This window comes from Aphelocoma coerulescens, chromosome 8 (genome assembly GCF_041296385.1).
Source record: "Aphelocoma coerulescens isolate FSJ_1873_10779 chromosome 8, UR_Acoe_1.0, whole genome shotgun sequence".
Classification (NCBI taxonomy): domain Eukaryota; kingdom Metazoa; phylum Chordata; class Aves; order Passeriformes; family Corvidae; genus Aphelocoma; species Aphelocoma coerulescens.
Genome location: NC_091022.1, coordinates 28,296,004 through 28,320,096, shown reverse-complemented (window position 1 = coordinate 28,320,096; position 24,093 = coordinate 28,296,004). Strand labels below are relative to the sequence as shown.

Genomic DNA, 24,093 nt, shown 5'->3' with positions numbered 1-24,093 from the left:
CTTCTTTCACCCAAGTAATTTGCAGCAGGACAAAGCTCTCCTGAGCTGTGCCTGCTGATGGGGAACAGAGCAAGCTGTCACCTACTGCCTTCCCAAATCTGCTCTGCAGAAGGCAGGGTCAGAAGTCAGCTCTGGCAGGAGTGAATTCCCTCTTCCATCCCTCCTGGTGCTGCCCTGAGCCCACGCTGTATTCCCCAAGCATGGGGAGGGGGATCAGGAGGTGACACCTCCAGAAGGTGCTTCCCTCCTCTCTTCACTGGGTGCAACAGCTCTCTAGAGGTCTGCCAGCTTTATGTATGTACCCCTTTGCTGAAAGGAATCTGTGGGATAGGCTTAATCTGGAAGAAAAAAGGGAAAAATAAGAACTTTTCTCTAGCTTGGGTGCCTCCCTCATTTAACATCTCCCCTGTAAAAAGGGAACCAGCGATTTCAAAGTCTCCATGCCAGAGAAACTGAGCACAAAGCCCCTTTATCCTCCATGTTAATCTAGAAGGGTTTTCCCAGCATGAAGACTGGGCTGCATCACCCACGGAAGGGAAGGAAGAGCCAAGGACCAGCCAACTGATTCAGCAGGTAACCCAAGGCATAAATAAACAGTGTGCAGGTGACACTGTTCCATGGAGGGAATCTGTTTTTATAGACTAATTAAAAACTTCATTAGTGGCAGGTATCAAGTATCCTGTTGTCATACTCAGCATCACCCTTTGGGAAAACGAAGCCCTTTTTGGCCTATTGCTTTCCCATCTCTGTTTTTGTTTCCTTTCCCCACCTTCCCCTCTGTTTTTGTCCTTAAAGCATTCATTCCCTGTTCCCTGAATCCCTCCTGTGCTGTGGGTCTTGAGTCCAACTCTCCAGACTCTTTTCCAGTTCCTCCAGTCAGTTTTCTGCAAAGCTGAGTCTGTGAATCCTCAGCCCAGATGTTACTGCCAGCTTTAACATCAAGATAAAAGAACTGGACCCAGAGCTTTACACTTGGGTTCCTTTGAAACAAGTGGGGCAAAACCATCAACCATTAAATAGAGGAAGTTTATAGGAGAGTTTTCTGCTTGTGTGCAGCAACTCTGCATCCCTGAAGTTACTTTCTAAATGAAAAGTATTTGGCACAGCCGGACTGTATCTGACCTGTGTGGGAAACTTCCTTGGCCTGGCCTTCCTTAGACCAGAAGTTCCTCCTTTTCAGGAATTTTGCTTCTCACATGTTACCCAAATAGAGAAAACACAGCCCAGCACCAGGAACAGGAAGCTAAAAATAAATACTGCAGGTCTTGGCGTTGCAGCTCTGATGCAAAACCTGTGTCATTCATTGATCCTGAACCCCTCCTGACAGTCCAGGATAGACAAATTCAATCACAGCTGTGCAGTTTGAAGCTATTTAAGGGGGAAATGAAGCTGATTGCTTGTAAGAAACTGAGGGTTTTCCCATTTCTTGCTATAGCTTGGTCAACAAGTGTTACATCTTATTGAATATTACCCACACCATCACCACTCAAGGATCTGCCAGTTTCTGCCTCCAGCACACCTAGCCTTAACGTCCTACAAATGAAACCTCTGTGTTCAGCTGTTTGGGGACACCTTCAATGTGTACAGGCAAAACTGGCCTTGGACTGGCCCAAGCAAACAAAGCAGTGTAGATATTTCTAAGAGAACCCTCAATTATCTAATTAAATTTCAACACCTCAACTAAATTTTGGGTGTTTCTGCTAAGGGTCTACAGAAGAAAAAGGTATCTAGCAGGTCCAAGTAATGGCAGTCAGTAATTTTTTAGGTGAAGACATGAACACCATGCCTGGAACAGCCTCAGTAATAGCTTATGGAGAACGAGACAACTTGTGGCACAAAAGAAGTCAGAGCAAATATAGCGACAAGATTTCCAGTTTTCAGTAACCAGAAAGAATTTAAACAATAGTTTGTTGCTTAGATTTGTTCACACAAACATTCTGAACCATGTTCCTTTTGGAGGAAAAAAAAAAAGCCTGTAAAAGGAGTATTTCATTTTATTTAGAAAATTCATTACATGTTTTCTTTCACATTACAGTAAGAACAAGCACCACGTTTACATCATGAGTGAGGTTTGGAAGGCTGAGTGAGCTGCTCCTTGAACAGCAGAGGCATTAGATAGCACCTATACCCTGGGGCTTTAGAAAATGCCCCAAATTACAGGATGGCTGAGATGATGGAAGTTACTGAAATCCATTTTGCATCCAGTTCTGGAATGCAGCAAAGGGAAATCACCTTGGCAAAACAGTTCTTGCCACAGGCAGGGCCCACCTGCAGCAGTCATGGCTGACTTAGGGCTAACCAGAGTTTGCAATTATCCACTAGGAATCCCCTCCCATGGACAAATTACCCTGAATTCCCAGTATTTCCAACCAGCACAGCACAGAGCTGCTCCTTTAAAAGGGTTATTCAGCTGATTACACCTAAAGATCCACATCAGGGATGGAGCTAAACTGAGCTATGACAAATGTGCAGAAGAGAGAAACAGGTGAGTCAGCAAGGATGGAAAATATACAGCAGAGTAGAAGAAACTTTCCTTGCAACAAGCCCACATGGATTTTTACCAAGTCAGATTTATAGCACCCATTCCATCATTAGTTCTTCCCTCCAGCAGCCCAGTTCATGGAGTGGTGCCAGGGAGTCACACACGGTCAGCCCTCCTGCACTCCCCTCACCACAGGGAGGGCTCCCAGTTCCAGGGAAATGCAGGCACAGGAAATTCTCAACACCTCACTTTTTATGGCTCTGTACAAAGGCAGGGACAGTGAGTGTGCCAGCCTTGACTCCTGCTCGGGTCTCAGGTTTGTGCTTTAATGAGAAGACAAGGGCTCGCACGGCCCTGCGATACGGAGCGCTAATGAGGCGGGAACAGAGATGAAAAGCTTCGCGCTCAATATTTTCAGCCAGTGGGTGATCAATCTGAAAACAGCAAAGTATAAAATTAGATCTTTACATTTAATAAGGAGGCCAGCTGATTGAAATTGGAGTTTGGTGCTTTTCAGCGTTTCTTCATTAATCAGCTTAGATTCAAGGAAATCTGCTTCCCATCACAAGTGTAACAGGAAGAGCAATTTAATTCCACCCTAGCAATTAAGGGACAAGGCAACGTGGTCAGTGGCAGGGAACATATCCCCACCTCCAGCTGGGTGGCAGTACTTTGCCATCACAACAGGAAACTAATCTGTGACAAGCTTTGGGTATCAAGCTCAACTGCAATTATAAACTATGCTGTAGTGTCTCCATAAAGCTCACTTTTGATCTTGCTGACATAAGATACCTTGGATACTATTTTAAACTTGATTCCAACAGCAACTCTAAGACATGCCAAACACTTGGCAACTCTGCCTGGTGCTATAAAGGGAAATGTGGGCTCTCTGTGTGTAGAAGAAGGTGTAATTAAGAACGCAGAAAGGGATTTGCTAAATGTTAATTATGTAGTTATTGCTTCAACGTGTGCCAAAACCTGTAATTCAGCACAGTTTAGGAAAAAAATCCCCCACCCTTCAAGAAATGGTTTTAATTTCACTTCTGCCTTTTGTGATGGGGGATCTCCCATGCTTTGCATGCAGGAGATTCCAGTGAGCCAAGTAGTATTCCTGCAAGTCCTTCACCACACAGGTTTTGCTACCCATCACTAAAAAGCCCCTTGGACCCACTCAGCCCCACCTTCCCTTCTCCTTTTTGTCAGTCTCTCAGGTGTCGGTGCAGCAGCTGTGGCTCCCCTGCCTTTATAGGCAGTTCAACTGCTGTGACCTCTGCTTGCACATGTGGTGGCTGCAGGTGTTTTCAGGTGAGTCCTGCTCAGAGGCAATTCTGCTTTACCCAATTCTACTCGTTTTAGGGTTGTACCTGAGTCTTTATATCCCACAGATTTAGACTTTACTACCAGTCTAATCACCATGCATAGCTGTGCTAAGATCTAAGCTTGACCCAGCAAAGGTAAGTTCCTACCTTTCTGAGGCATTCCAACAGCAAACCATCCTTCTATGCTGCACCAGACTGGAAGCTGGAGAGGTTGTTCTCACAGCCAGCAAACACAAAACTTTGAAATTCTTTAGTGCTTAACGCTTGACTCATCATTTAAAGGATAATTAATGAATAAATGGAAAAGGATAATTATTATGGCATTTCATAGACCAAGCAAACTATTATTAAGCCTTACAGCAAAGCCTTGTCCATTTAGTTAAACATACCTGAGGGATCTGGTATTTATCACCACTTTATATACTGTCAACCTTACCTCTCCGTTTTTGCTATAGATTTAAATTTACAAAGACTGAATTAGGAAACACCCAAAAAGTCCCACTCTTGCTTCCACAGCTGTTTAATAGGAAAAACTTCATGCTCTATTAATTTCCTCCTTCTCTTGTACAGCCCAACTGCAGTGGCTACACAAGTAATCTGTTGACAGGTTATGGAAATGACAGCAAATACACCTTGCTTACAATTAGCAGGTTCACTTGGTTAACAACCAAAAAACATTATCTACCTTGCAAATGGAGTTACTTATAAATAGGGATGTGCTGTGAATCCCTAAAAATAGGAACAGATTACCTGGTCTTGTCCCCACTCTGCTTGGCAGTAGCTCTGGCTGGAAAAGGTTTAACTTATTCCTACAAGAAGGAAGTTTTTGAACCACAGACAAGTGCCTCTGAATTGTACCTCTAATTCCAGGGCTTCACAGAGCAGCTTCCGAGCATTCTTCCTGAAAGCCTCAGTCTTGGGGTCGCTCCTGACCTCAATGGAGGGCCTGTTGGAGTGGTCCCTGATGAAGGTTCGCCACTCCCTGTAAATGTCCTTGGCGAGGCCGGACACGTGCGGGTCGGGGTGTTTGCGCATCTTGTTCACAGTGTGACCTGGAAAACAGGAACAGCTCTTTTGGGACTGGCAGGTGGGAAAAAAATACAACTGACACCAGCCAAATCACATCTGTGCCAAAGGAGCCACACATGTTTTTAACTCAGGCAGTCTCAGCAAAACAACCAAAGCATTGACACAAGCATATATACAAAATGACTAGGAGCTAAGCATGGAGCCTGAGAAATTAGCAAGGAATTGTGAAAATCACCTTTCCAAGTCACCAAGGTGTGAAGCAACACTTATGTAACACAGGGCTACACTAGTTTTTTACACAGATTCTGGATCTGGTGAAAGCTTTTAAGCTTGGCCTATAAAAAATGCTGGTTTTTTACTGGAAACCCCTTTAAGGAAGCAGATGTTGCTGGTGATGGCTGCGGCACTTTAACATGTGAACATCACGGTGACTCCAAGCAGAATCTTTCCTGTCGAGAGGGCCTAGCAGTGCAGAGGAGGCTTTCCCCTGCGAGGAGACAAAAGGGACCTTCCTGCTTCCAAAGGGGTGTTTTTCCCTGGCCAGGAGCGCTGTCGGCCAGGAGATGTCAGTGTTAGGCTTCAGTGGCTCTTCCAGCCCGGCGCTTTTCAGACAGGAAAAATCCCGGGAAAAGCCTGAATAAGCTGAAGATAGCAAATGAAACGACAGATCAGAAGGATGGGGAAAGGGGTGGATCACACCTCTTTTTCCAGGGCTCTGTGAATACAGATCCGCCTGCTCTGATGGCAAACAAAGGCCGGGATGCTCTCCCTGTTCAGGAAAGCCAGGGACCATGTGGTCACACATTATCCCTCCCCCAAGTCCTACGGAAAAGAGGCAGGCATTGGGCTGTGCCATTTGCATGGAGCTGCCCATCTGCCGGGGATTCCTCAGGATGAGGATGCAGGAAGCCAGTCTGAGGAGATTTTCTCACACCTTCAGAGGATTTAGCCAAATCAGATAAATGAGCACTGACAGACAGCAGAAGGAATAAAACACACAGGTACCAAGGAGAGCTCTTCCAAACTCTGACCACAAAAGGGGTGATGCAGTATTTCCTGGGAGGAATCAGAGGACAGTTGACTTTTTCAGTACAAGCTGTGAAAACTGCAGGCTTGATATCAACAATATTTCATTGGCAGCAATTTCCTCATTTCTTAAAAAGCTTCCAGACTAGTCTCTTTGTGTACTGACAAGCCAAGCAGACACAAGACAGTCTAATATTCAGAGTTTAGATAGACCAGATGTACCTATTTTAGTGGAACATAACACTTCCTTGGAAGGTATTTTCTTCTTCAGCTCCTTCAAAGCTTCCATCAGGTTCTCTTTTGGTTGCCCAGGAAGCTCAAGTATGGACTTCCATCGTTTTATGTCTTCCACAACCACAACTCTCTGGGAAAGAGAAAAGCCATTAGGGAAGTGGAACATTGTTATGATAAGTAAGGACACTGTGCTCATTTCAGCTAATGGGGCTGTTATCAATGCATGAATTATTGATCATGGCACAGAATATATGATGGGTACTTGCTTGGAATTAGAAAACCCCTGCAAATCAAGACCCGAGTAACCAGAAAGCAAAGTGAGAGGCATCACCCTGGTCTGCCAAACTCTGGGCAGGTAACAGCAAACATCTCCTGGGAGTGTTCTGAATTTAAGGAATCCATTGTATAAATGTCTCTAAATAGGAAAAGGGATTAAGGGGGAGGTGGCCGATTATCCTTAGAATCCCACTCAGATTGACTGCAAAAGTAAAATAATGCCAGCAAGGTGAGAAACAAAGCATTAGGGAACACGAATGCAGACCTGAGTACACTGCACAGCTGCAGCGTTTTTCACTGGTTTTGCCACAGACCTTGACAGAACAGACTGCAAACAGTTCAAGTCTCGTATTTTGGATGTGAGGCATCTTATTCAGCAGTGGTCAGACAACTACAGTGCTTTACGCAACCATTCTTTTGATTTCTGCCACACATCGATGAACTTTTTGGTGCAGCTAATGTTTTGCTGCTGTGTTTCTACAAGCAAGTGACCAAGAGGGGTTCAGCTCTTGTGCAGCTCTCACGCAAGACATCCATGAAGTGAAGTGAAGGGATTTCCTTGCTGGGGAGGGAAGGGAGCCAGCTGGAAATACTGAAGCTGGCGGTGCCACCGGGCTATCCTAGAATCGTCTGCCCAGCCTGACCCTGCACCACGCTGAGTTATAACCCATGGAACCCCCTCCAAGGCAGCAGAGCCCTCTGCACCTGTATAACCACTTCCCTGCGAGGATCCCACCTCAGCCCTGCAAAGATTTCGGTGCGGGGCCGGTGTTCACACACCGCTCCTCCTCCGCCGCCGCCCCGCGCTGCCCCGCCCGTGCCGCACCCGGTGCCGCGGGATGACGACCCTCCTCGGGCCCGGGAGGCCGGGCCGTGCCCCCGCTCCCTCCCGCCGGTGACCTGCCTTGAGGGACTCGAGGGTGACCTGCCGGCAGACGCGAGGCCCGGGCGCGGCCCGGCGGGGGCTCTGCGGATCGCGGGCACGGCGCACCACGAACCGATCCATGTCAGCCCGGCCTCACGGAAGCCGCCGCCGCCGCCCCACCATTTCCGCCCGGTAGTTCCCACCAGGGGCGAGGCCCTATGGGATGGCCGGGGGCACCCCGCGGTGCGGACAACACTTCCCAGCAGGCCCCGCGCGGGAGGCGGTGCCGCTGCCTCGTTCTTTCCGCACGGTAGTGCCCGCCGGGGGCGAGGCTCCGTGGAACGGGCGGGCGTGCCTCGCTGCGCGGACTACACCTCCCAGCGCGCCCCGCGCGGGGCGTGGGCACATCTCGCGAGAGGCCGACGGCGGCCGGTGCCGGGGCGGAGGGACGAAGATGGCGGTGCGGCGGGGAGGCCTCGCCGTCCTCCTCCTGCTCCTGCCGCTGTTCCTGGTGATCCAGGCGGAAGCCGCCGCAGGGCCGCTCCCCGCCGCCTCCTCCGAGGCCTTCGACTCCGTGCTGGGTAACACGGCGTCGTGTCACCGCGCCTGCCAGCTGACCTACTCCCTGCACACCTACCCCAAGGTACGGGCGGGCCGTTCCCCGCACCTGCGCCGCTTCCCTCCGCCTTCCCCGGGGCCGGCACGGCCGCTCCTTTGCCCCTCTCCCCCTGCAGCTCCGTCTCGTCTCTAAAGACAGATACTTCGTTATGGAAATAGATGGGCAGGCTGCCGCTTGCCAAAGAAGCGCTGTTGTCAAAGTAGAGCTTTGTCAGTGCTGGGGCTTTTGTGGGTTTTGGGCGTTTTGCTGTTCCTGTTTTTTCTTCCTGTTCCTAAAAAGGCAGCTGTAATTTGGCTTGGGGGTGTTCCATATTTTGGGCACTAAAAGAGTGCTGCGTTTGTGGCAGCGCAGAGATCCTGAGTCAGGGTGCCAGTGCGGCACTGGATGTTGAAGGGTGAAACATAAATGATGACAAACAAGTAGCTCGTCAGAGCCTTTATGGGAAATTTTTATCTCATGATAAAATACCGAAATAGTGTCTGATAGGAATTTAGTTTCATACCTCAGAGTTTTGCTGTTGGTTCATGCTTTGTACAGCTTTGAACTACGGGCTTAAATTTGGAAAATCCTGGATCAAAAATCTCATCTTTCCTTGTTCTTTTTTGGCAATAAACTTCATTATTAGCTGTAGCTGTGTAGCAGGTGGCACTCTTATCCCAGATTTGGGATTTCACAGGAAGGCTGCAGGCAAGTGGAGCAGTGCCAGGATCAGGTAACAGGGCTTTGTCTGCTTCCCCGTGGAATTCAGTAGGATTTTGTAGCTGATCCTGGTGTCACCATGGAGAGAAGGAGCAGGGAGTTGTGTGAAATAAAAGTAAATTTTCATGTGTGCTTATGGCTTGTTTTGGTGCGTTGCTCTTGTTTCTCTTGCAGGACCTTTTGAAGTTCAAGGAGGGCTGATATTTCTGTGATTTTTATTGCACTTTTGAATTTTGCTACTTTAGTTCTTGAATATTAATTTTGTTATGTGTTGTTGGAACTGTTCACTAGTACAATCACATCTTCCTTTACGTTTAGTGTTTGTTCTGTTTGTCACAAAACTGCTGGTGGAATTGAAGGAAGTTGTTGTTGTTGTGATTGGAAAATGAGATAAACTTCATTGAGACTGTCATGGAAATATATTTGTAAACTGATTTATCTGGGTATCAAGTTACAGAAGATGTTTTCTGTGATGGCACACCCACTTTGTCAGTGTGAGACTTGAATTTTAATTTATATTCACAATTTTTTACTCTTGTGCCTTTAAAGCACGTGAACTCATGGTCTCAGTTACAATGTCCAGGTCGTTTACAACAGGTTGTACAAGAGGTGTGTGTTTGGTTGTTGTTAAATTACTTCAGAGCCTGTTCTGCACCTGTGCAGTTCGAGTGGCTGCTGGCTTTGAAGTTCTGATTCACGGCTCAGTGACAGGGTGTGGTCAGAGGTGGGACACTCCGGTGACAAAGGTTTCGGTTCACATCCATCCCCTTGGTGCTGTGGACAGAAGAAATACTAGGTGTAGGATTTCTTTATTTGCTTAATTTTAATGGTTGGCAGTGAGGAAGCACTTTTGCCCTTCAGTTCAATATAATAAATAAACACTTGTGTTTGTGGAGCTGGTCTGGCAATAAGCAGATAACCAGGATGCTGTGTAGGACATTAGAAAATAATCCCTGTGATAGTTCTGTCATAGTTGTGATTAGAGTCATTAGTCTGATTAGATACATTGTATTACACTGTAAAAATTAGAAGTTTTAGAAGGGTTAGGGTTAGGGTTTTACCATTTCAGTTCTGAAAATGGAGATTTGATACTCTTTGTAGGGTTAAACATCAATAAATCTTTTACAGCACTGTCTCTTAATTTCAAACACAACATTTTCTTAAAAATTCATTTTGCTTGTGAGTTGTGTGCCTGGAATTACAAAACAGCATTTGCTGTTCCAGGTTTGCCCACTGCAGAAGGAAAAGCTCTGATTGAAATAAATCCGGAAGCTGTTAGCGCTGCTTGGCTTGGGTTTATTTCGGGTCGTCACGTTGAGCTGGGTTGTAGGTCTGATGGAGGGAAGAAGCACAAAAACACCCAACCAAACAACAAAAAAATGCTTGTTTTCTGACAATCTGTTGTGGACTGGAGGGATGCAAGCCTGTCCTTGTGCCTCCCCAGGAAGAGGAGCTGTACGCCTGCCAGCGGGGCTGCCGACTCTTCTCCATCTGTCAGTTTGTGGACGATGGCGCCGATTTGAATCGGACCAAACAGGAATGCGACTCTGGTGAGCCCTCAGAGCCCCTTCAACATCCCATCGTATGAAGACATAATGGAGGGGAGAGCTGCAATGTCTGAAAGGGTGGTATTAAATTGGTGGCATTCCTTCAGTTGCTTTGGGTTTGTTTAACAGCTTCTTAAAGTCTATGTACAGGATATTTGAAAAAAAAAAAAATCTCAGGGGAAGGTTGTTTTCTGTGAGTTTCTCCTTAGTGTTGCTGATTTCCTGAACTTCTCAAGTATCATCAGTCTCTGTAAATAAATTAGGAATACTTCATTTTATTATAAACAGTTTGTCATAGAAAACACAAAATGCCTGGGGGAAAATCCAGGCAAATGAACACTTGTCTTTTAATAATTCCCTGCGACAATCAGTCCCATTTGCCATTCCTGAAAAATCTGTGTATAGAAGTGAATTTTTAAGTGGAGCAAGAACACAGATATTAATATGCCTTGTAACTTGTGGTCTAGGCTACATCCTAAGCTTTCCCTGCAGCAAAACCCTTGGGAGTGAAGTACGTGTTTTGTTTGGAATAGGCCTTTAAGTATTGGTTACTAATTCTCTCAGGCTATCTGTATTAGAGCAAAGATTTCACAGTGAAGATGAAATACAGAATCATTTAAGTTGGAGAAGACTTAAGATCATCATTCCCCCAGCACTGCCAAGCCCACCACTAAACCATGTCCCCAAGTGCCACACCTTTAAATTCCTCCAGGGATGGTGTGTGATACAGGCTAACTAACAGTGGTTTTGGAATTGTATAGAACTTTCTTTCAATAATATTGAGGAAGCTGATTCAATGTTTTATTCAGAAATGAAAGGTAGGAACTCTCTATCTTTACTGCCAGTAAGCACCAGGCCAGCACTCCAGGAAGGCTTTTGTCCTCTCAGTGGCTTGTGAAAGTAAGAGAGCTTGTGGCCAGCTCAGGTAGGGAAGCAGAAGCCTGACATGGAAGGATGCTGATGTGTTACAAAACTGCACTAAATACTCCAGAAATGGGCTAATGCTCCAGTCTGTCACACTGTGTGTGTAGCTGTGATACAGCCTGTCAGTGTAGTTGTCAAACCACACACGAAAGAGTGCCATAAAGCAGGGTAACGTAGCAATAGAGCACATGTAGAGTAATGGAACAGTTGCTTCTGGTTTAACTCCCCTTTCTGGGACTGTTGTCTTTGCTGGCTTATGTTCTGTAATCTGCTGGTGGGTGCCCTGAGTGAGTGTTCTGTGCTTGGCAGATCCATCTTGGCTGATCTGCTCAATTCTGTCTCTGGTGCTTCCTGCAAACACTGACTCTGTGGCAGTTGTAGCGTGGAATGGCTGCTCAGGTGCCATGAGCTGAACACTTAAATGTTTAGCTGCTGCTGCCATGCTTCCTGCCAGCTTCTTAGTCTTTATGATGGTCCATTTGCTCCTCTGGAAAATTGGGAGAGCACCTGTCCTCTGTGTTGCTTCTTGGTTTGATTTTTTTTAGTTCAGGCACTACTGCAACACAGTCCACGTAAGCTTTAGAATTGTGCAGGAGAGCTGTGCCTGTATATCATCTGCCTGATTTGTCCATGGGCAGAATAAACTAAATTATTCTCTCCAAATATTTTAGATTTGTTGGTCTTTATGATCTCTAGTGAGCAATTAATAGAAGCTCTCTGTAAAACAACGAGTTAGCTTCCTTTTTCATAAGAAATTATTCCATAGTACTTTCAGTGCAGTTTCTGTATTAGCAGGAAACACTCCCTTGATATTCCTGTGGTACCATGGCTTCTGTGTTACCTCAAAGGGATTTAATGGACTGATGGTCCCTCTGTTCTCTTTAGGATTCCATCTCTGTTCTCTGATGCTTTATGTGATATGTAGAGGAAAGCTATAGTGGCAGTGGGAAGGATCCATGAGAACTTGCATCCCTGAGCTCAGCCAGGGTAACGTTGGTGATCATTTGCTCTGACTGCAGCCAGATTTCAACTCCCCTGTTGAAGCTCTGATTCTGTCATTAGACCTCAGAGCAAATGCTACCCTGGGATTGCCATATCTTCCTCTGCAAATGGGATTGTCAACTGCTGCTTTGTTTCTGATCCAACTTACACTGGGAATGTTTTCTTAACTAAAATGCAGAATTTATCATCTCATTTGGGGAAATTCTCCCTTGCAGCCTGTACTGAAGCATACTCCCAATCTGATGAACAATATGCTTGCCATCTTGGATGCCAGAACCAGTTGCCATTTGCTGAGTTAAGGCAAGAGCAAGTAAGTAGGTGACATGTTTTTCAAATACCACCTACTTGTTTCTGTTCTGTGTGTGTCTTCTCATTTTTAAATTTCTTCAATGGAAAAATAAATCTTCCTGAGGACTGAAATCTAGACATGGGGCAAGGGGTGAGCAAGAACATAACTTCTGTCCTTCTCAAATAAAAACAAATGGAAAAAATGTTAATGTTGTGCTTGCAGTTAATGTCCCTGATGCCAAGAATTCATCTCCTCTTTCCTCTGACACTGGTGAGATCGTTCTGGAGTGACATGATGGACTCAGCTCAGAGCTTCATAACATCCTCATGGACTTTCTACCTTCAAGCAGATGATGGCAAAATTGTCATATTCCAGGTGCTTCCTTTTTTTCATTGAGATTAAGGTGTCCTGGCTGCTGACTTCAACTCTGCTCCTTCCAGCCAAAGACTGTGGAGCACCATCAAAAGTGTTTCGTTTTTCCTAGTCTTTCACTGCCTTTAGGGCCATTTTAAAATTCAAACTTAAAAGAATGGAGCATGTCTTAAGGTTAATTTCTGTAATAGTTCTGAAAATGTAAGTTACCAAAATCAGTGGAAGCTTTCTAGCAGGATCTCCTAACTCCTTATTTTGTTTTAGTCAAAGCCAGAAGTGCAGTATGTTCCACAGCTTGATCAGGAAACTGGAGATACAAGAGGATCCTTGTCGCTGAGTAAAACAGCCTGTAAGTTGTTCTTTGTGTTTTGGAAGAGTAAATGCAAATGTTCCCTGTCATGCAAATTTAAAAAACGAAGTTACAGGTGGCATATGAAAGCAAATTTTTATAAAGCTGCAATGTAATTATTTACTGTGCAGAGTGCACTGTGTACACTTGGCAAACTGTGGTAGAAATCCAGCTCTGCTGGAAATGGAAACCTGTAAGCTGGGGCTGGTTTAAAAGCTTCCTTTTATGCTGTCTACACAGACAGTGTGTGGGGTTTGGGTTTTCCCTGTCCTTGCTCTCCTGACCTCTGTTTTGCTGTTGTACCTCAGCAGATGGACGTCCAGGGAGCTCACAGACATTCCGGGGACTCTTTGAGGAGCGAGCAAACGACAGCTTCTTCAAGTGTCTTTCCATGTACGTATGGCCTGGGATGTCTGTGCCCACTGAGGAGGATAAAGGCCTTTCCTCTGTGTGTGCAGCACTCTTGGGAGGTCTCAAGGTCTCCAAGTCTGTAGGCTCAGGATGCACACAGCGTCACAATTTTGTATCTGACTGTTAGTGCTGCTTTGCTGTGCTGGACCCGTGTTTTGTGCAGGCTGTCCTGCCAACTTTGATTTTTCCTTTCCATTTCAAGTGAACAACATATTGATAATTTCCTGCACTGTTTTTTGAGTGTGTTCTGGGAACTGTTTAGTCAATACTGTGTTTTGCCTGTTCATTAGCTCTGGATGTGTTTTAGGGCAAAGCACTTCTTTGGGACTGTGTTATGTAGCACACTGCTATGTCTTGTTTCCAGGCTGAAAATACCCAGTATGTATTTATTAAAGCTTTTTTACTTTGTCCTTAAAAGTTTACACATGCAGGATCAGTGAGTTGCCCCCAGATGCATAACAGAAGAACTGGTTTTTAAATCTGTAAACAGGAGGATGCTAAGGGCCCAGTAACAGAATCCAGCAAGTCTTTTGTGATACCAAAGAGGCATTAGAATACCCAGGAGTCTGCAGTGGGCTGTGTAGCTGGAAGAGCCAGAGACAAATGAATTGGCAGGAAAGGCAGTCAAAAATGAGCCAGACTTTATAGAGTCTATTGTCTTGTATTCAGGCTATAAAATTTATCAACATTCTTCTCATTTCAGAAATTCCAGTTGGATTTTAACCACTACGCTCGTCCTGTCAGTGCTGGTGCTGCTCTGGATTTGTTGTGCAACTGTAGCTACAGCTGTAGAGCAGTATGTTCCATCTGAGGTACTGCATTTCAGAGCTGCAGTATTTCGAATTTATTCATTATATTGCTTTTATGTTACAGCTGTCTAGAGACTAAGAAATATTTGGGGGAGGTTCAGTTAGAAAGAGGGGGTTTTTTATTTTGTGGCTGTGGATGGCAAGCCAATTTTGTTTATTTGAATGATGATTTTATAGCTGAGCATGCTTGCTTATTCCTGTGGCTCACAGGAGCTCTGAGCTTTACTCAGACATGATGTCTTTTGGTTTGTAGTACTCTACTCTCAACAACCTTCAGATTACTCTGAACAAATGGAGGCTGATTCTCATTACTCTGGGAATGAAGCTGTTCCAAGGGTTGGGTGGTGTAGGGGGGACCCAGTATGGGTTTAAGCAGGAGGATCAACAGTGAGAACAGAGGGACAGCACAGTATTGGTGAGTGCAGAGTCTGATCAAGGGGCACAGGCACTCTCCCAGTGCCCAGAGAGTCCTGGCTCAGTGTTTGCACACCAAAGGAGCTGTTGCACAAACGCTGTATCTGCCCTTCTTCTGGCAGATTTAATGCATTTCTTCTGGATGCAAGTCCAGTTCTAGCCATGAATTTCAGATGTTGCAGAAAGCCTGGGTTAGCTTGTGTTGCAGGGCTGCATCCATCAGAGCCTGGAATGCAGCTGTATGCTGAAATTTATTTTATTCACAGTATTTTGTCTTAAAGTAACTTGTTTAAATATTTCAGAAGCTGAGCATCTACGGAGATTTGGAATACATGAATGAGCAAAAACTCAACAGATACCCACCCTCTGCACTTGTTGTGGTTAGATGCAAGACTGAGGAACATGAAGAAGCAGGACCTCTTCCTACAAAAGTCAATCTGGATCAATCTGCAATTTAAATCCGTTGGATCCGATAGACTAATTCTAACAGAGCTAGCAACTCCTGATTGATTGTGGTGGTTCTTCAGATGAGAAGCTTAGCAGCCAGTCTTTAAATGCAAATAAAGTTGCAGAATCAACAAATGTCATGGGATTTTTGTTTTCAGCTAGTAGAGAAGATTCACACATTCAGACATGAGTTTATGTTTGTTTCCAGGCATAATCACTTCTCACTGGTGTTTATGTGTCTTTTTGCTTACAGAAGTTGTAAGCATGCTTTCCATACTTCTGCCAGGACACTTTCAAACTTGTGTGTTCTAGGATGTAATGTGTACAGTCAGAGTAAGCTTTGTAAAGGTATTAAGACATTTTAAGTAGGCAGGAGATGCCTTTCTAGTGTTGCACTTTCTGTTGTAGTTAAGAGAAAATATTATAAAATTATCTGCTGAATTTTTTTGTACTTGTTAATGTCCATGCACAAACAACCCTGTCTCCAAAAATAGAAATCTATTTTTTCTATGGTGTGGCAATATTCAAGGTGGAAAGCATTTGTGAGGTACTGTAAGCTAGAACTCAGCTTGTGAAAGATGGAAACTGTGTTAAAATTTACAGACATATCCCTTCACATGCAGAACATAACATGGTCAGTTATTTTGTCAAACTGTAGCCTTTAAGTCTTAAATTGCTTGTAAAGTTAGCACTTGTGTTTTTTGAAGACTTCTAATTTCTGTTCTTGATTAACTATTCTGGTCTTGTAACTTCATTTACAGAAACAAGTTGATTCCTGAGAAATGAGAGCAGACAAATAAAATTGACTGTATAGAAAATGTTGACTATATAGCTTTTTGCTATGGTTAATTATTGACCACAACAGGCTCAGCGTGAAAGCCTGTCTGTAGCCTTCCTCTCATGAGCAACGTGACCTGATTTTGCTGTGTGATTCACTAACACAGCAACAGCAACTAACAGTATCCCTCATGTCTAACCTGTTTTTTGTGGATCTTATTATATGCTGGTTCCCTCAGTCCTGGCAAGTTGGGGGTGTCAGTGATTTATTTTAGGGTGTCTACGTGAGTGCTGGCTAGAATGCATGGTCTCCAATTCACTGTCATCTTTTTGTTGATTAGACAGAATTCCCTCAAAGGTTTAAAACAAGGTACTGAAGAACTATGGAGATTCTGGGTGTGATGCAGTGTGAAGACTCTGACTCAGTGATGTGTTCCCTTACTTAAACCTGGCTCAGTGGTGGTTCCCAACTTGGCTGTGAGCAGATGGTTGTGTGACTGCAGCTGATGGGGGCTTGCAGGGGCCATCAGGCAGGAATGTGCAGACCCCAGTCCAGCAGCACTCTAACAGTGTGGCTGTCAGGAGCTTTTTCAGCCCATTAAGGATGTTTGATTTAAGCCGGTTTCTATCAGCCTGCAGCAACTGCAATCTGAATTAAATTAGCAGTACCTCTTCATGCTGAACTCTTCAGTGGGACAGCCCAGAAGTTTGGGTGGCAGCAGCCTTTGCCCTCTGTGTAGGTGTCATTGCAGAGGCCTTGCTGTGAGAAGGGACAGGGTGCTGTCTGGGCCACTGCTCGCTTGGCAGGGACAGGAGATCCCCGTCAGTGATTCTGCAGCAGCGATTCAGCCGCGTTTCTGCTGGCGCAAGCAAAGCCCAGCACGGCCCCGCTCTGCTGGGGATGCCAGAGCTCAGATCTGCTGTGTGCAACCCTGTTCAGCAATTACTCTGCCAATGCTGGCTTTACTTCAGGGATTAGTGCCCATCTTCTTAGCACTGTGGTGTTTGGGATTTCCAGAAGAGACTTCAGCAATCCCCATTTTTCTAACTGAACAGCTCATGGAAATGTTTGCAAGTCTGTTAAAATGTTTTTCTTTACCATTACGTGTGGTTGCAGAGGGAGCAGCTCCGTGCAGACGTGGCTCTTTGCTTGTTCCAGCGTGGACAGTACAACCTCTGTTAGGCTGATGACTTGATTTCACAAAACTTTCTCTTCAAAACTCCATTGCTTACAGCCCTGGGCTCGAGTTAAGCAAACAACTTGTGCTTTCATTGGGTGTTTTGTCTTTTGTTTGCTGTTTAATGACATTTCAGCTGAGTGATCTGTGCAGTGCAGCCAGTGATTCAGCACTGTGCTCTTGGGTCACAGAGAGCTCTGTGCCTGTGGCACTCTGGCACTTGGCACTGCTGTATCCAGAGCCAGCCAGAGCCTGAGGAATTTGGTAAGTGTTGTACTTGTAAACTTATCAAAAGATCTTCCCTCAGTAAAATCAGATAACTAGCAAGCAATTGAACTGTTTCTCAAGACTTCTAATCTAAATGGACTCTTTAAGCCATCTTGGCATTTGGCTTTGCAAAATATCATTTCCTATTCATTTTTTGTCAAATGTTTGACTTACCAACATCTCCATTTTCAGAGGCTGCAATTTGGGTTTGATCTCTGCTCAAAACCACTATTTAAATGAAAGGCCTTAAATTATTGAAATTGCAGGTGGAAAGCATTTTATATTCTCTTTAGGCGTGTGTTCAACTGAGCCTGTATCAGATTTAGAATGGAATCATCTGGACACAAATGAGGTGACCCTCTTTAGTGTGTGCAATTCACTGCTGGCAGAAATAGCCATGGTACATTTGGGGGAAATTGGGGGATTTTTGGGTGCTAGAATTAACAATAACCTATCATATTGGATACTTTAATATTTGCTGCCTCTTCAGCTTTTCTGATCTTCAGCAATTTAAAAAAAAAATTTTTTAAACTTCAGAAAGGCTTGCTTCTGTTTCTTACCTCACTGTCATGAACTCATTTTTTCTGAACTCTAAGCAGTCTTTGATGTGGGTAACTGCTCTAAAATCCAACTGTACCCTGGTTGGCTACAGCTGACTTTGATAATCCTGCAGCAGGAAACAGATGGTGGTAGATGTCAGGCTGTAGAATCACGGAATTTTTTAGCTCGGAAAAGACCTCCAGGAATGAGTCCAACCATTCCCCCAGTACTGCCAATGCCACCAGTAACCCATGTCCCCAAGTGCCACATCCACATGGCTTTAGGGGTAGTTACTCCACCACTGCCCTGGGCAGCCTGATCCAATGCCTGACAACTCTTTCAGTAAACAAATTTTTTTCTGCTGTCCAATCTAAACCTTCTCTGGTGCAACTTGAGGCTGTTTCCTCTTGTCCTGTTGCTTGTTAATTGGGAGAAGATCCCAACCCCCACCTGGCTCCAACCTCTTTTCAGGGAGTTGAAGACAGTGAGAAGGTCCCCCTGAACCACCTTCTCTCCAGGCTAAAAACCCCCAGCTCCCTCCCTCAATTACACTTGTGCTCCAGACCCTTCCCCAGCTGTGTTGTCCCTCTCTGGACATCTCAGATGGACATTTGTCTCCAAGAGGGGGCTTACTCCACATTTTAAACTCTTCATTGTAGATTGTTTTGCAGGGTATGCATAGCTGGCCTGCTTGACCTGGCTCTTACACAGGGCTCTTAGTAAACTCTTGCAAGAACAACCCGGGCTCCTCAAAAACTTTATGCTGGTGCTTTTTCTCCCCACTACTGCCTGCTCATGAAATTTCATCCTTGAAGCTGTAAAACTCCCTCTGCATGTGCTGTGCCGAGACCTGCAGCCAGCTTAGAAGGCTGCAATGTATTTGTAACTTCGTGTTTGCTGCAGGCTGAGCTGCTAAGACTTCCTGCAGGCCTGGAAATTCAAGCACACAAGTAAAAGAAGACCCTGGAGGATTTCCTGAGCCTATGCTCATTGCCCAAGCAAGGCAGCTGTTCCAGATGTTGTATCCTGCACAGCTCTCCTGAGATCTCATCATCTGGCAGGAGTCTGGGCTGGTGCTGCCACAAGGGCAGTGTGACAGCTCTGTCTTGGGGAGGAGGTGTGAAGAAAGGAGACCTTCATGAAGATGTGCAGACTCTCTTCCCTCAAGCTTTCATTGTGAAAGGGGTTTTCCTCTGGCTGGCACTGGGGTTAATGCGGTCAGGATGAGCTAGAGGTGAGTGCTCCTCTTCCGGACTCTCAGCAGGGCTCTTGGCTTCCTAAATGTTTGCGTTATGAGTTGTCTGAACCCTGCTGTGAAACACTGTGACACAAGAATTTGTGGTCGGCTTTCCTTGAGGGCTGGAGCAGAGGCTCAGCACTGCCCTGCCAGTCCCCTCCTGCCTGTGCAGTGCTCTCCTTGCTCTCCTGCCTCTGTTGGGTTTGTATCCCGGTTACATCGCTCCTGCTGAGGTGCAGAGAATTCCCTGTGGCCCCTGGAGTTCTGGGAAGCATGAACAAAACTCATCCCCAGGTACAGTCCTTCAGAAAAATCCTACTGATGTTCTCTGAAGTACTCGTGTTCTTGATGGTGCTATTTGCCTGACCTCTTTATTACTGCTTTCTCTGAGATTTTGAGTTGCTTCTACTTAACTTGATACAAAAGAGAGGTGTTGCTATAAAGCACTGGACTTGGTTAGTGTTTGTTTTACAAATGGGTAGTTAAGGTTTAAAAGGTATGTGGTCGATTGTTTTGGGAATTAAAGCTGGGCCATGTTTCCACCGAGGCAACTTTTGCTTGTATGTAATAAAGGAGTACATGGTGTATTCCTGGGTAAGATGGTGTGAGAACTAGAAGGGCAAAGTTTGTGTGGCTGTGGGATTCTGTAAACAACCTTTTATCCCTTTCCTTCTAGAGAAACGGTGATGCAGCTACTTTTGGTTCAACACAGTCCTTCTCTGGAGAAAGAGGTAATGAATAAAATGCAGAGTTCTATTATTAAAGTATAAGTCAATTGAAACTATTGATGTAATATAAAATACAACCAGTATTTATGGGCTGTTTGGACTGATTTTCCTCCTTTTCTTTGTAGTGAAATATCCAGACTATAAAATTAATAAACTTCAGCTGTTGGCCTGGAGCTGACAGTCGTATGTATAGTGGTATGATAGGTGATCCTTGTCTGTCATAATGAGCTTGCTGTGGGCTTCCCATACGTCTTAATAGGCAAACTTCTGCAAATTTTGCCCATACTCTGAAGGACAAGGTGAGATCAAACAGAATCAAATAACAATCCTGTAGGTCAGGTTGCAACATTTCATCACTGCCATTATTTTATACTCAAGTCTATTTGTAATTTCTGGTTGTGCTTTCTGGTCAGAGGTGTTTTGTAGACACAGACATGCTGTAATTCACCATTTCTCTTCTGAGCTGAAATGTTCTGTGTTTGGCTCCTGCTTGAGTGTGACAGAGGGGGAGGTTGCTGGAATCAGGATCCTTTTGCTGTTGAGCAAAGGCTGTGCCTTCCCTTGAGTTTGAACACTGAAACAACTAAGTAAACACAAAGCACAGCTAAGACAAATTCTAACTTAAAAGTTCTTTAAGTTCCTGAAAGCTTTTTAAAATTATAATTAAAGATTTTTGTGTTCAGATATACCAAAAATCAATATACCAAAATCAATTATAAAGGCAGGATTGTCTTAAGTGACTGATTACACGTTTCTGAGATGACCACACTAATATTTTTGCTATTGGTGTGGGAATATGAAGGAATGGAGGAAAATACCCAGTTGGTTTAGAGGCAAAGCTCCAGGTGCAGGTTGCTGAGGTGAGGGTGGGTGCCTGGCGTTGCTCCTATGTGTGCTGCCCTTGTGTTGCAATGACTGTGGGTTTGGCCTTTAGCTTCTGCAGTTGGTTTGATTTATGTACCTGACTTCCTGAAAGCTGGAGTCCCTGGAAGGTTGCTGTGTTGTGGAGATGTCGTTAGGGAGGGAAAGGGCAGCTCTTCAGTTCCTTCTCACCATTTTGTGCTGATAGTCCAGCCTCATTCCGTGGGAGTGTGAGTCCTGGTTGGGGCAGAAAGCCCGAAGTGCTCTAAAATGAAATCTTACCTCTTGAGGAGTTTTGTTGTGGGCTCTGGGAGGGCACCTTCCCCAGCCTTACACCGACTTGCCTCGTGTTTTGGTGTCACTGCTGTCCCACAGGGTTGGGCAGAGGCTTGGCCTTCATCCTTCTGCATCCGAGTCCACAGGATGAGCTCTGATGGAGACACGGAGTTTGTGCCATTCAATCCCGGTGCTCTGTAACAGCAGCACAGGTTCTTCCACACTGCAAGCAGCAAAATTCCCTGTGAGGAGGTGTTTAATGTTGGAGCTTGGCTCTTTAAACTCAGCTATCAACCCCTAAACCCCAGCAGCCCATACCAGTCTCGCATGCAGAGACCCCAAAACATCAGCTTCGTGTCCTTGCACTGTTCCCCTCTGAAACACCCCAGACCCTTCCCCAGGCCCTCACCTCTCTCTCTTTCCTCCTCCAGGCCACTGCCATCCATGTGGTGCCTGCACTGGCTGCACACAGAGACACCTCTGCATCTCTGCCGTGGCACTGCTCGTCCTTGTGGCTGCCCTGGCCTTGGGAGTGGCACTGGCACTCCTGCCACGGGCACCAGGTTGTATCCCAAGAGTGGTTATTGTTTTGGTAAGGGAGGCAAAAAAGGTGGTGCATGAGCACAGCCCTCATGTCCATCACTGTGTGTTTAGTGGTGTTCTCCAGCACAGACCAGGAGGAAGGAAAGGGACAAGCAGGGTGGTGGGGGCTGTACCAGCTTTGCACAGCCCAAATGGCCACCAGCCATTCCCTGGCTCTGCTGTCCTGCTCCATAGGGCTGGGATAATTCTGGGTAGCACTGTCACACTTAAGACTATTGGTGTGCTTTTCAGACTCTGCCATGAACCTACTAGAGATTAATCCTGGCCCCTGGTTATTTCCAGAACAAAAAATTAATTTCAGAACCCCCCCTTTACTCCCCTTGATCTATTCCTCGTATCATAAAAATGCTGGAAAATAAAGGTTTTCTTGCTTTCCCCTCAGTGAACCGCTTCTGCACGGCCCCCAATAACCAGACAGGCTTCTTGTGTGATGACAGTGTGACCTGTGTCCCAGCCAGCTGGGTCTGTGACAAGGTCAGCAACTGCAGGAATGGAGAGGATGAGCAGGAGCAGCTCTGTGGTGAGTGGTTTTGTTGTAAGCATCCCCCCTGCACTGGTCTTCCAGTTGTGAGACAGCAGCCACGGTTTCTCTAATCCTGTTCCATGCTTCCAGCTGCCTAAGTGAGCAGATAAGCCTGGCAGAGCCTTTGTAAGGCAGACGCTGAGACATGGCACTGCCCAAAACCTAGCAGGAATGCCGGGAATCAAAGACTCCAAGCTCCTCTGATCTTCCCAGGTTTTTTTTTAAAACCATGCTGTAGTTTTCCTCCATCAATGAAGCTGTATGCCTACATAGGTAATTTACTGTTCAGTCACCCTGGGGAAAATAAATAAAACAGAAACCTGGGGCAGATTTCCTGTGTCCAGTGACAGAGCTTCCCCATTTGCTCATGTTTATTTGATACTGCAGGGGAAGTGTCCTGACAGCAGCCTTTGGTGTGTGCTATCTCCATTTTAGCTGGTGTGTCTATGCCTGGTGGAGTTAAGCACGTCCTGTGTGTGTGTCCTTGCAGGTGACTTGCCCCACAGCCTCCCAGAATACCTGGTTTTCCACTGCAGTAACCCCAGATCCTGGGTCTATGCTGACCATAGGTGTAACGGGATGAACGACTGCGGGGACTGCTCTGACGAGACGGGGAGCTGTAAGTCTGTCTGCTGGCTCCTGCCTTTTCTGCTGATGGATTGTGACAGGTTGTACAGGTGTGGTGCTTGTGGATGCTGCTGGAAATGCCTGGAGGCTGGCATCCACCACTAAAACACAGAATAGCTGGGATAGGGTGTGAATAAGAACCATGCAGACTCAATCCCACCAGCTGCCAAGGCTTCTGCATCAAAGCCTGGTGGCAACTGAGAGAGGAAAGGCTTCATGCTTTGCTCCCAGACCCAAAAGTTGCTCCTCCTCTGTGGCTTGCTGATGTGGAACAGTTTCGTCAGGATGTGTAGCTGTAGTCAGTAGTGACCATTCATTTTGGCCTTTGGTAGCTGGTCAGCAGATGGGCACATCTCTGAGCTGGGTGGGAGCTGAGTCTCAGCAGCTTCAAAGCCATTGAGATCCTCCTCTCGCTAAAATGAGCAGCAGGTCTGCTCCTAAGTAAGCTCCATAGTTTGGGGGAAAAAAGACTTACAGTTAGTTGTTCCTCCCAGGATGGCCTGTCTGCCATGAAGGTCATTGCAATGTCACACTCTGGTTGTCTCCCATGAGTAGCACCAAACCTGTGTCTTCTTTGGTGGGCTCACAGTCGCAGGGTTGTCACAGTGGCTTTTCTGCTGGGGGATGAAAAGGTTTTACCCATGTAAGGAAGGAGGGAGGGGGTCAGTGCAGCAGAAGCATTTCAGTTCCCTGTTTTCCGTCCTTCCCAGTGGCCGCCTGCCCGCCGTGTGGGTGGGAGTGGTGGAGCTGCAGCCCTGTGCACTACGAGTTCTGCTCCTGCATCCCCAGGAGGCTGTGCCGGGACGGCATCCAGCACTGCCTGGGCTGGTCTGACGAGTTCATCTGCACACCCTGAATCCTGGCACCCATCCCTGCTGGGGACAGCACGGTGCTTCCCACACGTCACCCTGGAGCCTTGGGGTCCTGCCCTGCTGCCTGCTTGGGAAGCTCCAGCCCAAGCAAATCCTCCCCAGCAGTGCAGTGACACCGACCAGGGACACCAAGGGCGTGTGGCAGCCCTTGGCTGGAGACCATCTGTGGGACAGCTCCCAGGAGTCTGCTGCTGTGTGAAGGTGAGCACTTCCTGCATGGGCAGCACTGACTCGATGCTGTGCTGGAGATGCTTCACCAGCCACTGCTGGCACAGCCCTGGGCCGGGGTTTCTCCTCTATGAATGTGCTGGGGCCTCTGCAGGCAGCCATGTGAGGGACACTGAGAACTGCCCCAAGGAGCAGAGCTGAGTGAGGTGAGCCTCCAACACATCTTCACAGTCCTGATCTTCACTGGCAGGAGGAGAAGCTTCTATTTGTGTTCAAAACACATCTGCAGGTGGTTTCAGCAGTGACTTTGAGGGCTCTGTGTT

The 24,093-nt window shown here is 46.2% G+C and overlaps 3 protein-coding genes across 3 annotated transcripts; 2 read left to right on the top strand and 1 right to left on the bottom strand.

The window, feature by feature from the left end:
* Positions 1-1,976: 1,976 nt before the first annotated feature.
* TCEANC2 (transcription elongation factor A N-terminal and central domain containing 2) lies at positions 1,977-7,456 on the bottom strand. Its single transcript, XM_069023468.1, has 4 exons — positions 7,271-7,456; positions 6,079-6,220; positions 4,660-4,853; positions 1,977-2,916 (listed from the first exon to the last, which is right to left on the bottom strand). Exons 1-4 carry the CDS (start codon positions 7,370-7,372, stop codon positions 2,728-2,730), a joined length of 627 nt encoding a protein of 208 aa, XP_068879569.1. The 5' UTR covers positions 7,373-7,456; the 3' UTR covers positions 1,977-2,727.
* Positions 7,440-15,931, top strand: TMEM59 (transmembrane protein 59). The gene is made up of 8 exons (XM_069023466.1): positions 7,440-7,874; positions 9,994-10,099; positions 12,238-12,332; positions 12,534-12,686; positions 12,948-13,032; positions 13,341-13,425; positions 14,147-14,255; positions 14,969-15,931. The coding sequence occupies exons 1-8, from the start codon at positions 7,455-7,457 to the stop codon at positions 15,122-15,124; spliced, it is 1,209 nt and encodes a 402-aa protein (XP_068879567.1). The 5' UTR covers positions 7,440-7,454; the 3' UTR covers positions 15,125-15,931.
* A 3,454-nt stretch (positions 15,932-19,385) lies between these two features.
* On the top strand, positions 19,386-23,652 carry LDLRAD1 (low density lipoprotein receptor class A domain containing 1). Its single transcript, XM_069023423.1, has 6 exons — positions 19,386-19,406; positions 19,789-19,843; positions 21,409-21,540; positions 21,963-22,100; positions 22,594-22,722; positions 23,441-23,652. The coding sequence occupies exons 1-6, from the start codon at positions 19,386-19,388 to the stop codon at positions 23,584-23,586; spliced, it is 621 nt and encodes a 206-aa protein (XP_068879524.1). The 3' UTR covers positions 23,587-23,652.
* Positions 23,653-24,093: the final 441 nt, after the last annotated feature.

Coding starts and splice junctions, on each gene's coding strand:
- TCEANC2 (XM_069023468.1), bottom strand. CDS start 7,372: ATGGATCGGTTCGTGGTGCGCCGTGCCCGCGATCCGCAGAGCCCCCGC. Junction 6,221..7,270: donor TCACCCTCGAGTCCCTCAAG/GCAGGTCACCGG, acceptor TCTCTTTCCCAG/AGAGTTGTGGTTGTGGAAGA. Junction 4,854..6,078: donor GTTATGTTCCACTAAAATAG/GTACATCTGGTC, acceptor CCTGTTTTCCAG/GTCACACTGTGAACAAGATG.
- TMEM59 (XM_069023466.1), top strand. CDS start 7,455: ATGGCCGGGGGCACCCCGCGGTGCGGACAACACTTCCCAGCAGGCCCC. Junction 12,333..12,533: donor CTGAGTTAAGGCAAGAGCAA/GTAAGTAGGTGA, acceptor TTGTGCTTGCAG/TTAATGTCCCTGATGCCAAG. Junction 14,256..14,968: donor AGCAGTATGTTCCATCTGAG/GTACTGCATTTC, acceptor TAAATATTTCAG/AAGCTGAGCATCTACGGAGA.
- LDLRAD1 (XM_069023423.1), top strand. CDS start 19,386: ATGAACAAAACTCATCCCCAG. Junction 19,407..19,788: donor TGAACAAAACTCATCCCCAG/GTACAGTCCTTC, acceptor CTTTCCTTCTAG/AGAAACGGTGATGCAGCTAC. Junction 22,101..22,593: donor TGAGCAGGAGCAGCTCTGTG/GTGAGTGGTTTT, acceptor GTGTCCTTGCAG/GTGACTTGCCCCACAGCCTC.